Source organism: Coturnix japonica, chromosome 3 (genome assembly GCF_001577835.2).
Source record: "Coturnix japonica isolate 7356 chromosome 3, Coturnix japonica 2.1, whole genome shotgun sequence".
NCBI lineage: Eukaryota > Metazoa > Chordata > Aves > Galliformes > Phasianidae > Coturnix > Coturnix japonica.
In genome coordinates this window covers 51,509,765-51,525,196 of record NC_029518.1, presented here as the reverse complement: position 1 = coordinate 51,525,196, position 15,432 = coordinate 51,509,765, and the positions used below count along the sequence as shown (strand labels likewise).

The window sequence follows — 15,432 nt, the reverse complement described above, 5'->3', positions numbered from 1 at the left end:
GTTGCACCAGGGGAAGTTCAGGATGGATATTAGGAAACATTTCTTCTCAGAAAGTGAGGTGAGATATTAGAACAGGCTGCCCAGGGGGGTGGTTGTAGTCCCCATCCCCAGAGATGTTCAATAAACATGTAGATGTAGCATTTAGGGACGTAATTTAGTGGGCATTGTGGAGATGAGTTGAAGGTTGGACTGTGTGATTTTAGTGTTTTTTTTCTGTAATTCTATGCCTAAAAACTCCTGGGGCAAGGGGAGGCAGAGCTAGCAGCCAGACATGGGGAAACCTGGTCCCTCCTAACCCAGTTACTTGAGGGCATGGGATATATGAACATCTAAGGCCTTTTTCACAGCAGCTGTGAATGCTCGTGGATCCTGCTCCAATTTTTAAAGGGAAAAATCACAGGATCATGTGTTCCCCAGTGCCCTGCAGGCTGGGATGCTTAACTTGTGAGATTAAACTAAATACTGCAGGGCAAACCCTGTGATATGGATGGCTGAGAATGCTGTCTCTTCTGCAACACCCAGCTTGGACCAAGGAAGTTGGGAAGAGTGATTGTCCTTCTCCTCCCTTTGAGCTGCCTCACAGGTATGAATGTTTATTTCTGCTCTGTCATGGATCTTGGTCATTTCTATGATTTGAAAATAACTAAAGCACAGGAAACTGAAAAATCTTAGTGTTAGCAACATTGTTTTTTCTCCTAAATCCAAAACACAACATCATATAAATTGCTGAAAAAAATAAACTCCGACCCAACCAGGACAACAACATAGCCTACAAAACCGGCGTATCTACATACATTTATATTAATAGATGCTTGGAGATGTCCAGCCTCACGTTTATAAATTACAGTTGTTAAGAAAAAGCATTCTGATATGCTTATTTTCTATCTTGATATGGGAATGTTCACCACTTCATTCTGGATTTAGTATGTTGCTTAAATTAGCAATGATCTTAATGCAGCTACATGCATGGGAAAATTTTCCCTCCACGCCATTGAAATAGTGGAGTTAATCCAGGATTATCCCACTAGATGGTGCGCTAATGAGAGGGTAATGCACTTCCTTTCTGTATTAAGGCCTTGCCTTGATTTTTAAGTCCAAGTTTGGATCATAAAATCTCCATTGACTGAGCATAGCCACTCCTACTTATAGTAGCCTCAGCTAGGCTCACTGTCATTTTTCCCTCAGAAAACAATTATTTCAAATAATTACTTCCAATTTAAAAATAAAAGAAGAAATTGCCCTGTTGTTGCCCCTGTTACTCTTACTAATTATCTGCAGATCACTGCTTCTTTTTTAGCTTGCAGATAACACACTCATCAGTCTATGTTCATTCTCACTCTACAGAAATAGGTTAGCTGAATGATTGCCTGGAGACACTGTGTGTTTTATGGATAAAATGTTTCTCACATGCTGCTAGCTTATTTAGCATCTACCTTTCATTGTTAAATATCTAGAAAAGCTTGTGATATTATTCTTTAATGTAATTGGTTCCTACAAATAAGGGCACAAAATATCCTTAAAACAGCACTAGAAAAATGTGCTTTGTTTTACAGTTAAAACAGCAGTATTATTTCAGGTTTTTTTTCATTATTTCCTTTGCTCACAAATAATAGTGTTTTCAACCATTTGCAATATATGGTCAGGAGCTCTAAAAAAGCCACCTCTAAGTGTAATATTCAGAGATGCTGGAAAGGAGTGCTGCTAGAAAATGTCATATATAAACTCATGTCATCAGCATATTCTAGAGACCCTCATCTGTGTTACCTAGGAATTGAGCTTCTGAACTTTTTGTTCATCCACTTGCAGAAAACATTTTCTATTGCTTTTGGAGCATGATCAGTTGATTACTTAAAATGGTGAAAGCTCTGGAAAAAGAAAAGAATAAATATTGAAACTGTGGTACATGTAGATTTGGCAGAGAGGGTACCCTGAGCATTCAGCAGATATTGCTTAAGATACTCTGGATATTCACTGATTCTGGAAATCAGCATTTCATATCTCTGCTTTTGTGTGTAAAATTGAACTAATGAGGTGTCACTTCAAAAACATCCTGTTTATATTACATATGGTATCTGATATTTGAAAGAGTTTGGAATTAGATCAGCACCGTGTGATTTGGAAGTGACATTCCTTCCTGCTCTCCCAGTGTGTGAGCCAATGGTCTGCTCCACCTTCCTGACTCCATCCTGGAGTTCTCTTGCTTCTACAGGCCCCAACGTGTGAGCACATGTAGCCAGCAAGGCATTGTCCCTGAGTGCAGGTGATGAGTACAGGGTGGCACAGGCATTGGAGTTGCTGGTGAAACTGGGGCTGGGCAGTCACTCCTGACCAGCTCTGTATGCCTGTTTGATGCACAATGAAACAATAAGGAGGAAATCCATCCCTATCCTCACACTCCTTACAAGTGTCTTCTCTCCCAGACGTGAGCAGTGAGTAATTTACCTTACAGGCAAATCGCATTCTTGGCTATTGCATTTCACTTGTGCACCTCTGACATTAGATATGGAGAGCTATGCTGCCCATATTTGCTACAAATGGCAAACTGTCCAGCAACGTTTCCCAGACAGTGCTTAATGCATTCCATCAGGATAAAGAATATGTTTTACTTTTGTTATTGCTATTTGCTAATTTAATTCAGCTATCAACTCCAAAAACCTGAAATAGGATTAGGTTCCTATTACACCAGATGCTGTTCCAAGTTATGGCAGATGACAGTTTCAAGCCTGAAGAAGATAGTGGATGAATTGAATGCTTTTTGAAACCATGGAGGGAAAATACACAAAGGAATCATGACAGAATTTAGACAGCCAAGGTAAGGAGTAATAAGGAGTAAGAGGAGGGGTTATAAAGATGATGAAAGCATGAGTTATGATTGCTGCAAAATGCAGTGACAGAGCAAGGCAGTAATTGTGGCTGCTTCCAGACCTGTCTCACCTGTTTGCCCTAGCTCTGTATGTGCTCTCTCCATTCTCCCAACCTGTTTAACCAAAAGGAGATCTAGCAATAGTCACCTCATGGGATGTGCTAATCCTTCTGCTGTAACACAGAAAGTGATAATCCATCAAGGGAACAATGCTCATCCTCTTCCAAAGAGAAAAGATATAAAGACAGATTATGCAACGGGACTCCAGAAAGAAGTGGGCAATTGAATATGTTTATGATATATACCCTCTTGAATCTATTGAGGATTGGCAGAAAATATCTCAAAAATCAACAGGAAACTCAGTGGAAGCTCCCTTTCTCAATTGCTTTGGCTGCAGTGAGTTCAAGAGAAAAAGGTATTAATGAAAGGTGTTTTATTTAAGATACCCACATGACACAGTTCGGTTTGAGACTTGCAGATTTCCATATAACTAAAGGTCTATACTTCTGTAAGATGGCAGTGCTTATGCTAGGTACCCAAACAGGGACATCTAGTGCTGTTTTAGATACCCAGTTTTGTCCCACCTGGCTCTATGCCTGTGCTTCCTCTGAGCTGAATTCTAGTCCTTTGTAGTCATCTCAGGTTCCCTAAGGCATCTTTGGTACAACCAGGCAGCTGGTTCACATTCTTGATATTTACTAAGTACAGGCAGAGCTTAAACAGCCATTCTGGTTATAATTACAATCAATTTAGACATTTACTGTAGTCATAGACACCTATGCACATTACGTTTAAGTTCCTTAATATTGAAACTCAAGCCACAGTCTAAGACTTTAACTACATATATTGATTTCACGCATATTTCTGTGGTATTCTGTCACCTGTATTTCCCTATGAATCTGATTCCACTTTTCTTTTCTTAGCCTGGTCACTGGCTTTGGTACGCTAACTGTACAAACTCTACAGATGTATGCAGTAGGGTGTGAGGTTTCTACATTTTCCTACAGAATGAGTAGGCAGAAGAACAGTAGAAAAGTCTTTGTATTCTATCCTAAGAAACAATGAAGATTAATACAACAAATGGGGAGAGTTTCAGACACTGAGAGAAGGATGTGAGATAGAATGACATTCTGACTACAGACATAAGCCTTCATAAATGTCTTGGCTTAAAAGCACTGACAGATTATGGTCGCTCTCCAGGGTAACTCTAAGAAGAACTCTTAGGTATTCTTTCTATTCTCCTTCCTCCATACAGTTTGAGCTTTGATTATTTGGAATACCAATATATGTATATTTTTCTGACTGGGGTCTTATGAGTATAGACAAGCAGTACAAAGTTTTGAAATGATCAGATGTCAGAAGAGATTACAGAATAGCTGAGGAAACTCTTACCATGCAGAAGTCTTAACAGTATGACAAAAAAAGAGCAAAAGGTGTTTTGCCATTTAGTTTATTACATACATTCATACATTAAAATATATAGCTGCTACAGCAATCACTTTATTGCCCTGATTTCCTTCAAAGTATAAGTTGTACAGTTATTCTCTTCTGTTCTTATACATGCGCTCATGTAGGATTGATTCAATTGCCTTCTAAATTTAGTAAAAAATTAATCAGTCTTTTCAGAAAATTGTGTCTCTGCTGGTCTCTTACTATTAGTTACATTCTTTCTGTAGCTGTTTCTTCTTCTTTCAGTGTTTGTCACATAGAAAATATGCAGCCGACTACAAGACGAAATGACATTCTTTCAGAAAACAACAATAATTCAAACAATATTAAAGCCTAATAATAGTTTTACATGTCATTAACAGGATAAAATGATTAAATTATTACAGTTATTATTTGTATATCTATTCATTCTTTATAAAAGATTTACTATTGCTTGCTACACTTCTTTTTTCTTATAAAATGGTCATAATATCGAGGCAGAAAATAAGTCCATTATATATAGTACAACATGTTACCATTCAGCTTGCTGCTTCCTGAGCAGAGATCACAGCTGTCTATAGATTTAAAATTGGCCTATGAAACCACACAAACATAAACATAACTGAAGAAAACTGAGAAGCTGCACTGACACTTCATGCACAGCTCAAGTATGCAAGCATATGTTATGTCTGTAAGCAGACCCACTTCTTTGGAATCAATCAATCAAACAAAAAAGCATGAGGAATCTTAGGGGGAAAAATAAAAAAGAATGGCAGCAAAGAAAAAGTACCAATAAAATTATTGACAGTTTGAATACCCCATGAAACTCCTTTCCTCCCTCTCTCTCCTTCTACTCCCTTTATACAATAGGAATAGTGAAGATACAAACGACAATAAGGATCAAGGTTATGGAGCAGTCACTTCACATACAGATTAAAAAGGTGAAGATTCCATGGGTCTGAAGAGATTCTATCAAGGAATTTAGGATGCATTTCCCGTACACAACATTTGGCTCAGTAGCAGACTAGGAAAATGAAATTAAAAATATCAGATGACATTTCTCTTCCTCTGCTGTTGTCCACTACCATAGTTAAAGATTTTATCTGACCTGTAGTTGCATCCTTATACTTCTTTGTACTTAAAAAATAGCATACACCCTTTGTAACTTACTACATCAACATTACCTACTTTGTTTATATAAAAAAGGTACCTTCAGAGACAGGCAGCATTTTTTTCAGTAACAGTATGGACAGGGTCCTATTTTGCTGCTGACTATAGACAAGTTTCAAACACTTGTTAGTATCACATGGCAAAGTCAAGACTAACAAGGCGTGTGTGCTGAGATAAATGTTGTGGACAGTTATTCTCAGAAGAACATGCCTATTTAAACCTAAGATTTGCCCAAGCCAGTTGTTTTAAGAAAAATGAAAAACTAGCTAGCTGGATGATTCATAATATTCACGAGGAATGCCTAAACGTAGCCTAAAATATTTTCCACGGTGCATGAGAAAGCTCTGGTCATTATTAGTACAAGTCTACTCTTGATGACCTGGAACAAAAGATCCCCTGAGTTAAGACTAATTTCACAGCTTTCCTGAACCAATGATAGGAAAATACATAGATCAAGGGATTGCAGGCAGAATTAAAGTATGCAAACCAAATGAGGATGTCAAACAGAACTGGAGGAGTGATGAAATTCAGAAGGCTGTCTACCATGGTGTCAATAGTAAAGGGCAGCCAGCACAGGAGATAAATTCCTACAGCTACCCCAAGAGTCTTTGCTGCTCTCCTTTCACTTCTGGATGCTCTTCTGTGTAGGTGAGCCCCAAAACTTTTATTCATGCTGTTTATCAATCTGGCTTGCTTGTTAGCGACAGTAAATATCTTTACATATAAAGCTATCATTATGAGGCAAGGGAAGAAAAATACTGGGAAATTCAGCCACCCCCAGAGCTTGTTGAACAGCAGCTGACAGCTACCAACACAGGGTACATCTTGCAAAAAATGGCCCAGCCCTTCTGCAATCTCTTTAGTGTACAGAAAGACAGAGGTATAGACCATGGGAACTGCCCACCCCACCCCAATGCACATGCAGGCCACTTTTAGGGTAAACTTAGTGGGGTAGAGCAGAGGGTTACAAATTGCACAGTGCCGATCTATGGAAATGAAACACAGGTGAAATATGGAAGTCAGACAAAAGAGTGTGTCCAGAAAGGTGTGCAGTTTACAGAAGTCATCTCCAAAATACCAGCAACTCTCTACAGACCGGATAGTGCTGAAGGGCAGCACAGTCAATCCCAAGAGCATGTCAGCCAAGGCAAGGGAAAGGAGCAGGAAGTTGGTGGGAGTGTGAAGGGCTTGGAAATGGGAAACTACGATGACAACAAGTAGATTCCCCAGCACCGTAATCAGTGTCCCTAAGGCACAGGCCAGGTAAATGGCCAGCTGCACCCCAAACGGATGCAGGGTTCTGTGACAGGAGCCGTTCACCTCATAGCACAAGGTGATGAGCATCCCCTTCTCCACACTATGGCTCTGGGCTGAGCCCATGGCAGGCCCTGTGCCCACTCGGGTTAGCCACAAGCCTGGAAAAGGATTCAGCTTCCAGTGGAGCTGCCAAATGACTACCTGCAAAAAGGTTTTTAAAAGGCAGATTAGAAGGAGAGATGCCTTTTAATCAAATACTTTTATTAAAGTTATTAAACAGTTTGCATATTTCAAGTGAAAAAGGAATGAGCTTACAATATCACTTTTGTATCTCTTGAAGCTTCAGATCAGCACGTTCAGTTTTAGTTGCAACAGTTTTCCTGCATTTTTTACTTGATTTTCTGTCATCCAAAACTGCAAGTAGTGTATGGAATGCAGCACATCTGGGTAAGTAATAAACAAAGTGAAGTTCTGCCATAGAAGAAAAAATGCTGCTGAGTAACAGGCATTGTGAGCCAAAGCTCATGGAATATTTTAAAGCTGACTCTAATATCATAGCACACTGATTTCTGTGTATTTCTCTGGAAAGGAGGTTCCAATTTAGTTGTGAATCATTTTATTAAGTAGAAAGTGAGAAGTGATTTTTATAAAGTAACATCTCACTGCAAAAGTAAAACCCGCATGGCGCATTTCTCAGTCTACAGTTTCCTAGCTATGGGCATACACATGGATATCTGCTGAGGTGATGGCAAATATTCAGCAAGACAAACACAAATATTGCTATAGAGATTGCCACTGTCTCATACTTGTGACATTGCTATTTAAGCTTTATGCTTAAGTTATTAAAGTTTTAAATTGAACTGTACCAAACAAGATATTAGTGGATTATAATAGGTTGTTCCAGTAGTTTTTTACTAAATCAGATGATTGAATTGTACAGTTTTTAACAGCTACAGTTAAAAACACAATATTTTTCTAGGTGTATTCTTTCTTCCTTAAAATAACTGCTGTAATAGCCGGATAATATAATCACCTTTCCCATACTTCCTAGCATTGACAATGCTCTTAAATTGGGAATACTTACAGTGAAATAGCTCTTTCCATGCTACAGGAGCTGTACTGCAGTGTATTGAAATCCTTTTCCAAGTACATCCATTGTTTGAGTGGAAAATGTGAGATCAGTTAACGCCTTATATAAGACAGATGGAGTGAGCGTCCCTGTAGGTGGCTATTATGCCTTAGGGGCATAGAGGAACTGTTGTGTACTTGGCAAAAATTGCCATTTTCTAAAATGCAGTTCAAACATACAAATGCTCAGCTGCTGTTGAATCTCTGAAGATTTATCTCAAGGTTAGTATTTATATTTTCCTTCTTAGGATACCTCTGAAAGAAGATGCAGCTAATGCTAGCTCATCATGGGGTGCCGCTGATCTTCACCCCATGGATGCCTCCATGACCAGTGTGGACATTAAAAATCCCAGTGCATTAAAGTATAAATTAGGCATAGTTCAGTGAAGAGCTGCACTTAACTGGACACTTTTCAAAGAGAAATGTTTCTTCTTTTTCTATGTCCATGTTTTAATAAATGAACATTTATGTTAAGATTATTAGAGGTTTTTGCATAGCTTTAATATTACTAATAGCTTTTTTGTACTCTGTGCTCTAGTATTCCCATTAATTTTCATTCTTCCTATATTTTATATGTAATAAAATACCATTCTCACTCAGTCCCCTTGTCATTCAAATTCTAAGTGAATTTGAATTATGAACTTGTCAAAATACCCATCAACTAGCTATCATGGTGCTTCTGAAGTGATTATTGCCACCTTGAAAGAGACAGGTGTGTAACAAAACAATCTCAGCTTGCCCTTCCTGCACACATCATTTGCTTGACATCTGGTGGCATAAAAAGAGCTCGTGATTAAGAAAAGACTCAGACAGTGACAATGTATGCCTTTATAGCTTTAAACAGGAAGAGCTTATTAACATGAATCAACTCTGAAAGTAATAGTCCTATCATAAAATGAAAACTGCCAATCATTCTCAGAATGTGCTTTCCTCTTCCTCTTTCAGATAAAATCGCTGGATATAATCTCAAACTGAGTTTTTGTTGAATGTATTTCATAGCACGGTACCCAGTAGAAAAAAAGCAAAAACAAAAAAAAAATAGGAGGAAAAATGTATTATCTGGCATAGTTCAAACTTCTGCAGTGAAGACAGGCATAGACCAAGATCTTTTTTATTGAAACTGCTGTATGTAGTCACTAAGTTTTTCTAGGTAACCTCTAAATCTGAACTCCTTAAAATAGAACAATGCAGTTTCAATGGATTATGGACTAGGACAGCCATCATCATTGCCCCTATGCTCTGTATTTTTTTTTTTCTCACAGTTTCAAAGAGAATGAGTCCAGTATCCTTAAATAGAAAATAAAGAATGAGAAGGTGATACGCTTGCTAAAATGGCCTACATTGCAATACTGAAAACAAACCCCCAATCTTCTGCTTATGATGGAACCTACTCTCCTTTGTATTGGTGTGAAGTGATTGTCTCTGAAGAAGACTGCACACTGTATATGAGTGCTTCATCATTACTGGAGATTTGCTGATACGTATGTAGTGAAAATTCTACTCAGTGCAGTCTGAGATCATACTAACATGCAATTCACTGCAGACAGGGTTCTCCACTGGGTATCACATATCTCTCTTCTCTCCTGGACTGAGGACTCCACATTTGGATGCAGTACTCCAGGTGAGTTCTCACCAGTGGTAAGAGAGGATAACCTCCCTCAACCCACTGGCCATGCTTCTCTTAATGCAGCCCACGATGTGTTGGCTTCCTGGGCTGTGAGGACATAGCTGGCTAATGTCCTGCTTTCCAGTCACCATCACCCCCTTACTGTCTTTTTTGGCAGGGCTGCTCTCAATCCTTTCATCCTTCAGTTTGTATTGGTAGTGGGGGTTGCCTTGACAGAGGAGCAAGACCTTGCACTTGTATTCTTTGAACCTCATGAGATTCACCTGAGTCCACTGGATGGCATCTCATCCATCTGGTGTGTTGGCCGCACCCCACTGCTTGATGTTATCAACAAACTTGTTGAGGGTGCACTCAACCCCACAGTTGATATTGCTGATGAAGGTATTAAAGAGTATTGGCCCCAGCACCAATCTCTCTGTGACACTAATTGCCATCCAGACACTGAGCAATTGACCACTACTCTCTGGATAAACCTGCAGCCAGTTATTTGTTCACTGAACAGTTCTTCTATCAAATCCATATCTTTCCAATATGGAGGGAAGTGTGTTGTGGGGTACTTCATCAAGGGTATTACTGAAGTTGAGATAGAGGACATGGGTGGCTCTTCCTGATTACATTGATGCAGTGACACCATCATAAAAGGTAACCAGGTAGGTCAAGCAGGACTTGCCCTTGGTGAAGCCTCGGTGGCTCTCCTGTGTGACATCCTTGTCTTCCATATGCCTTAGCATAGCTTCCAGGAGGATCTGTTCCATGATCTTCCCTGGCACAGAGGTGAGACTGACAGGTCAGTAGTTCCCAGGGTTATCTTTTTTACCCTTTTGTAGATTTTATTTCGGAGTCCTGGCTTTTTTTTTTTTTTGTTTTTTCTTTTTCCTTTTTTGCTTTTTCCTTTTTTTTTTTTTTTTTTTTTCCTTGTCTGGAGACAAGATGGAGAAAAACTGATTAGCCTTTGTTTATATGGCAAATGCAATACCTTCAAAGAGGAGCAGGTCTGTGACCCTGCTATTTCTGCTGTCTCAGGTTCAAACATCTGATGCACAGGAGCAAGTACATGTATGGACTGTGAATGTAGCTTAGGTAGGTGAAGAACTATTTTCTCTTCCAGAGGTGATCTAGCCACATAATTTGCGCTGATTTCAATTATATGTGGTGATTCAAATATTTTTATGATACAGATGATAATATCCTTCATTAAGAAATTATCCTTAATTATATCCTCTAATATACTTTAGCAGACACTTAAGAGGAGTTTTGCTATTTATAACCCAGCATTTGTTTAATTTGTTTTATACCTATTCCTTCCCACCCCTCCCCCTTACTACAGGGTTTTATAGAATGCATCTGTTTCTATACAACTAGAGACAAAGTATTTCATAGAGTTTCACAGAACTCTTGCTTCCGTTTATTTAATTTCCATGAAGCTGAATAAAATATCTCTGTGTGTGTGTGTGGTAGGGGGGGGGTTGGGGAGGCTCAATTCAATTTTATTTTATATCTCTGTACAAATAAAAGCAAAATAATACAAATCTCAGTCTTTTTCTTTAAAACTGCTTTTGCAGGTAGGCTCCACAAGGGGGAAGGAAACCCTTTCACACAGTTTATTTAGGGATGTGACACAAACGACGGCAGAAAAAGCCACCCTCCAGCCCCCCCACCCCCACACCCTCTGAGGCAACGTTAGCTCCTGCTGGAATCATTCACAGCTAAAATTAAAATAAGAAGTAAAAAATAGAAGCTCCAGTGGTTCTGGTTGCTGTCCCAAGGAGAGGAACAGCCTCACAGAATTTGCAATAAAACATGAAAAAAAATGATTAAGGGGCTAATGTGTTTCAGAGGAAAAGGTTACCATGATATTTATATATCTTGAAGAGATCTGCACTGCTTGCAACTGAATATAAATGAAGTATAAATATAAATGAATGTGGTAAGCGCTATAGCAAAAACTGCAGACACTCCAGTTCACCTATAGACTTCCAGCCATGGTCTGCAGAAATTACCTGTTACTCTCCAGCCCTCGGTTTCATGCAAAGCACTTATGATAGCAAACACTGTGAAGACCCTTTGAAAGAATATGTGGTTAGCTTTCAACACAAACCCCTCATGGACCCCCACCTGTGCTGTCTGCAGATATGCACTTTTGTTTTCACATACATACTGGCTGATCTGATGGCACAGAAGTTCCTCTAAAGCAGCCACACTTGAACTACATGCAGGCATAGGCTGGGACATCTGGTTGTGATACTGCCTCTGTTGTCTCCCTTATCACTTGTCATGAAACGCTCCCTGTTGACATCAGCACACTGCGGATGCTCCATATCTCTTCAAACACTGCAAATTTCAAGGGATTAATCTCCAAAGGAGCAGCAGAAAGTCTCTGCATCTTCTGATATCATTCTAGTTGGTACCCTGGCCAATAAGCCATTGTGTAAAATGGCCTTAACACTCTACCAGAGCTGCCCCAGAGCCGGCCCTCAAGAAAGAACTGCAGGAGCAGAATAAGATTGAGTCTAGGCAATAGCATGAGATCTGGTCATCAGGGTTGGATTATGTTAAGGAGATCCAGCTTTACAGAGTCAAGCTATTGACCATAAGCAACCTGTGGCTCAGCATCCTTGCTCACTCTGAGCACCACTTCTGCTGTCTCAATGTTTCCTATAGGAGTCTTCATTGGTCTCTGGATATGCACTGAGCAATTAAATGGGGCAATTTCTTATCCACCTTATGGGTGCTTTAGTTTTTTCTGGCACCCAGTCCTGCTCTGTTCTCTGCTCTAACTCTTCAGCTACTGGCCACTGTGCACAAAGAGAGCATTTGCATCCACTGCCTCATGGTTCTTTTGTTTTTCTTATTAGGAATAGTGAGCCCTACATGCCATCCCAGACAAGCCTGTGACCTTCCATCTCTTTCCTGCCTCAAGTGTTTAATGGTGGAGATGAAACCGGGGTTTACCAGACTAGAATGTGTTCAGGTTTTCAAAATTTCAATAAAAGATTCCAGCAAAAGAAAATGAACAGCCATTGCTGCTGTGCCATACCAGCACAGCTGTGATAATCCAAAAAGCGAATAAACACGAGGGTTGCTTTTTGGTAGTGCTTTACATGGTGAGAGCTAGTAGTGGACTGATGGCTACCCAACATTAGGTATTAGCAACAATATAGGGCTTATAAATGCTTCTACAATCTGTCACAAGATTAGATTGTATGATTAATACTAGCACCTAATCAGCATTTAATCATTAGCCAATTTAATACAATGGTTCACTGACATTCAATTATAGCAAGGTTCACACGAAACTTACAAACAAGGTATTTCCAAGGGGAGATTTCTGAGTTCAGTTTTATGCCCAAGGACCTCTCTTTCTGGTAAGGTAATCATTTCTCCTTTCATCAGCTCTCAGTGGACAACAGGGTCCATCTGCAGAAGATTTCTCATTTTCAATGCTGATCAACAGTGCATCTCAAGAAGTCTACCCTGAAGGACAACCCAACTCAAGGGAATATTAAGAGCAGGTAGTGTTCAAGAGCTCAGGTGGTTCTTCATTTAGAGCAGTACTTATAAGATCTTGAGATAATTAGTCAGAAATCTTTCAATTTCTGACTACAATTCAGGTGAGGCAAATTGGAATCTTCTCCCATCCATACAGTTCTGGTACTCTCAGACTGTGTATTTCTGGTGCCTTTCAGGTCAGGCTATGAGGAGCCCAAGTTTTGGGTATGGTCAGAGAGTTCTTGATCATCCAAACTCACTGCACTTGAAAGGTAAAAGCACAGTGGTGGCTTATACTGGGATTGTAGAGTGGTAAGGTAGGTCTGCACCACCACAGAACCACAGCTAGAGGCTCCAGTTCTGTGTTCAGGCTTGCCGGAGTGAACCTTCAGTGAGTTCTTGGTTGGAATATTTTGTAGCACCTGGAGCCTGACATGAAAGCTAAGAAAGCACAGGGATGTACATAAAGTGTTAGCAATACTCTCATTCCTGTGTTCTATGCATCTGGGGGATAAAGGCTGTAAATCTGATTCTGCTGATTTCATAGGAAATGAGCAACTTCAAGCCAAAATTACACTGAAATTCTATACACAGGGAATAACAGTAGACACTACACATCTGTACATTAATGCCTTAGTCACAAAAGGATGGAAATACTATCATCATACTGGTTTGGGATGTATTCTGCTTAGGAAATTATTGATGGTGAACCTCAAGAAAGACTTGTTGTATGTGTGCAGAATTAGGTGAAACTTTGTGTTCACTTATTGTATACTTCCTGAAATAGCTCAGGCAGAGATTCTAGAAAAATATAACTTCAGAAACAGAATCAAGGCAGTAACAGTCAGCACAGGTGGCAACAAAATACTAAAATATTGTGTCTGATTTTATTAAGGGAATATTTGATAATTCTACAGTACTGGATTGTGAATTCATACTGTACATTTCAGATTATTTACTGAATTACGAATACCAAGTAATCCATAGTTTAATCTTCACCTGTAGAGCTGGTGTCAGTTGTAGAATCTACAACATACTACTATGACTAATCTTCAGATAAAAGTTTTGTTGTACGAAGTTGGGAGTTGAATATTTTGCCTGTTACAATATATCTAAATGCTTTTCGAAACCATGGGTAGAAAAAGCCATATATTAATGGATTACAGGTAGAATTTAAGTAACCAAACCAGTTTAGAGCATCAAACAAAGGTGAAGGAATAGAGAAATTTAAAAATGGATCAAGTAGGATTGCAGAAAAGCAAGGAAACCAGCATATTAAGAAAGCCAACATTACTACACTCAAAGTCTTGGCAGCTTTCTTGTCTTTACTCTTAGAAAGTTCATTTTTCATATCACTTTTTCTGTGCTTGTGTGTCTGGCTCAACACACGTATGTGCTTTTGGGAGACTACAAAAATTTTAATGTAGATCCCTAACATAATACAAGCAGGAGCAAATAGGCCAACTGTAAATAAAACAATCCCCCAAGCTTTGTTGAACACAATAGGGCACAAGCTTGAGCATTTGATCAAACTTTCATAGCCCTCAATTCCAGAAGCATAAGCTTCTGAGAAAACAACACCAAAAGCAAATGCAGCTGGCACTGACCAACACACTACTGTTATTTGTTTTATGGCAGCCAAGGTCATTGTGCTGGAATAATGTAGGGGGTGGCAGATTGCATAAAAACGATCCACTGCAATGGAACAAAGATGGAAAATGGAAACTAAGCAGAGCATCAGGTCAAAACTGTAATGAATTTTGCAGAACGTCATCCCAAAATACCAGCAGTTCTCCACGGTCCTCACCATGCTGTAGGGCATAACGGCAAAGCCCAACAGGAAATCTGTGACAGCCATGGATAAGATGAGAAAATTGGTTGGGGAATGAAGCTGTTTGAAATACAAGATGGAAAAAATTATGGCCATGTTCCCTGAGATGGTGAGAAGGAGGGCTACAGTTATGGAGAAATACAATACTCCTCGTACGCTTGGTGACCTAGAGCTGTCAGAACAGAACCTATTTCCAAACTCAGAGCAGTCAGTGAAATCTCTCGAAATGTTCATGGAAAACATAATAATCCTCTATCAGATTTTTCTACTGAATATGTAGTTCCATAAGTAGATATAATTTTCACGAGTTTCCAAAAGATTCCATGTCCTAACATGAGAAGACAAGACGAAATTAGACAAGAGCATGAATTTCTGATGGGAATGCAATAATTCAGAGACAAACTTTCTCTTGGCTTAATTATGGCAAATAATATATTAAAAAAGCAGTTGAAAGCAAGCTTAATTATCTTCTAAATTAACTAAAGTATAATACGGCATCCAATTTATTTTATCCATTCCTTTGTATCTAGATTGCTTTGTAAAATATTTTGTCTTTCAAATAGATGTTAACAGTAATTATTCTAAAGCATTAGAAGAGTAAGATACATAGACAGAGAAATCCAAGTTCACTTCATCTCC

General features: G+C 39.2%; 2 protein-coding genes across 2 annotated transcripts; both read right to left on the bottom strand.

Annotated features, from left to right (window-relative positions):
• Positions 1 to 5,343: 5,343 nt before the first annotated feature.
• On the bottom strand, positions 5,344 to 6,841 carry TAAR5 (trace amine associated receptor 5). The gene has a single exon (XM_015858470.2). It carries the CDS (start codon positions 6,839 to 6,841, stop codon positions 5,816 to 5,818), a length of 1,026 nt encoding a protein of 341 aa, XP_015713956.1. The 3' UTR covers positions 5,344 to 5,815.
• Positions 6,842 to 13,827: 6,986 nt separating this feature from the next.
• Positions 13,828 to 15,209, bottom strand: TAAR2 (trace amine associated receptor 2). Its single transcript, XM_015858471.2, has one exon. It carries the CDS (start codon positions 15,034 to 15,036, stop codon positions 14,008 to 14,010), a length of 1,029 nt encoding a protein of 342 aa, XP_015713957.1. The 5' UTR covers positions 15,037 to 15,209; the 3' UTR covers positions 13,828 to 14,007.
• Between the last annotated feature and the right edge of the window lie 223 nt (positions 15,210 to 15,432).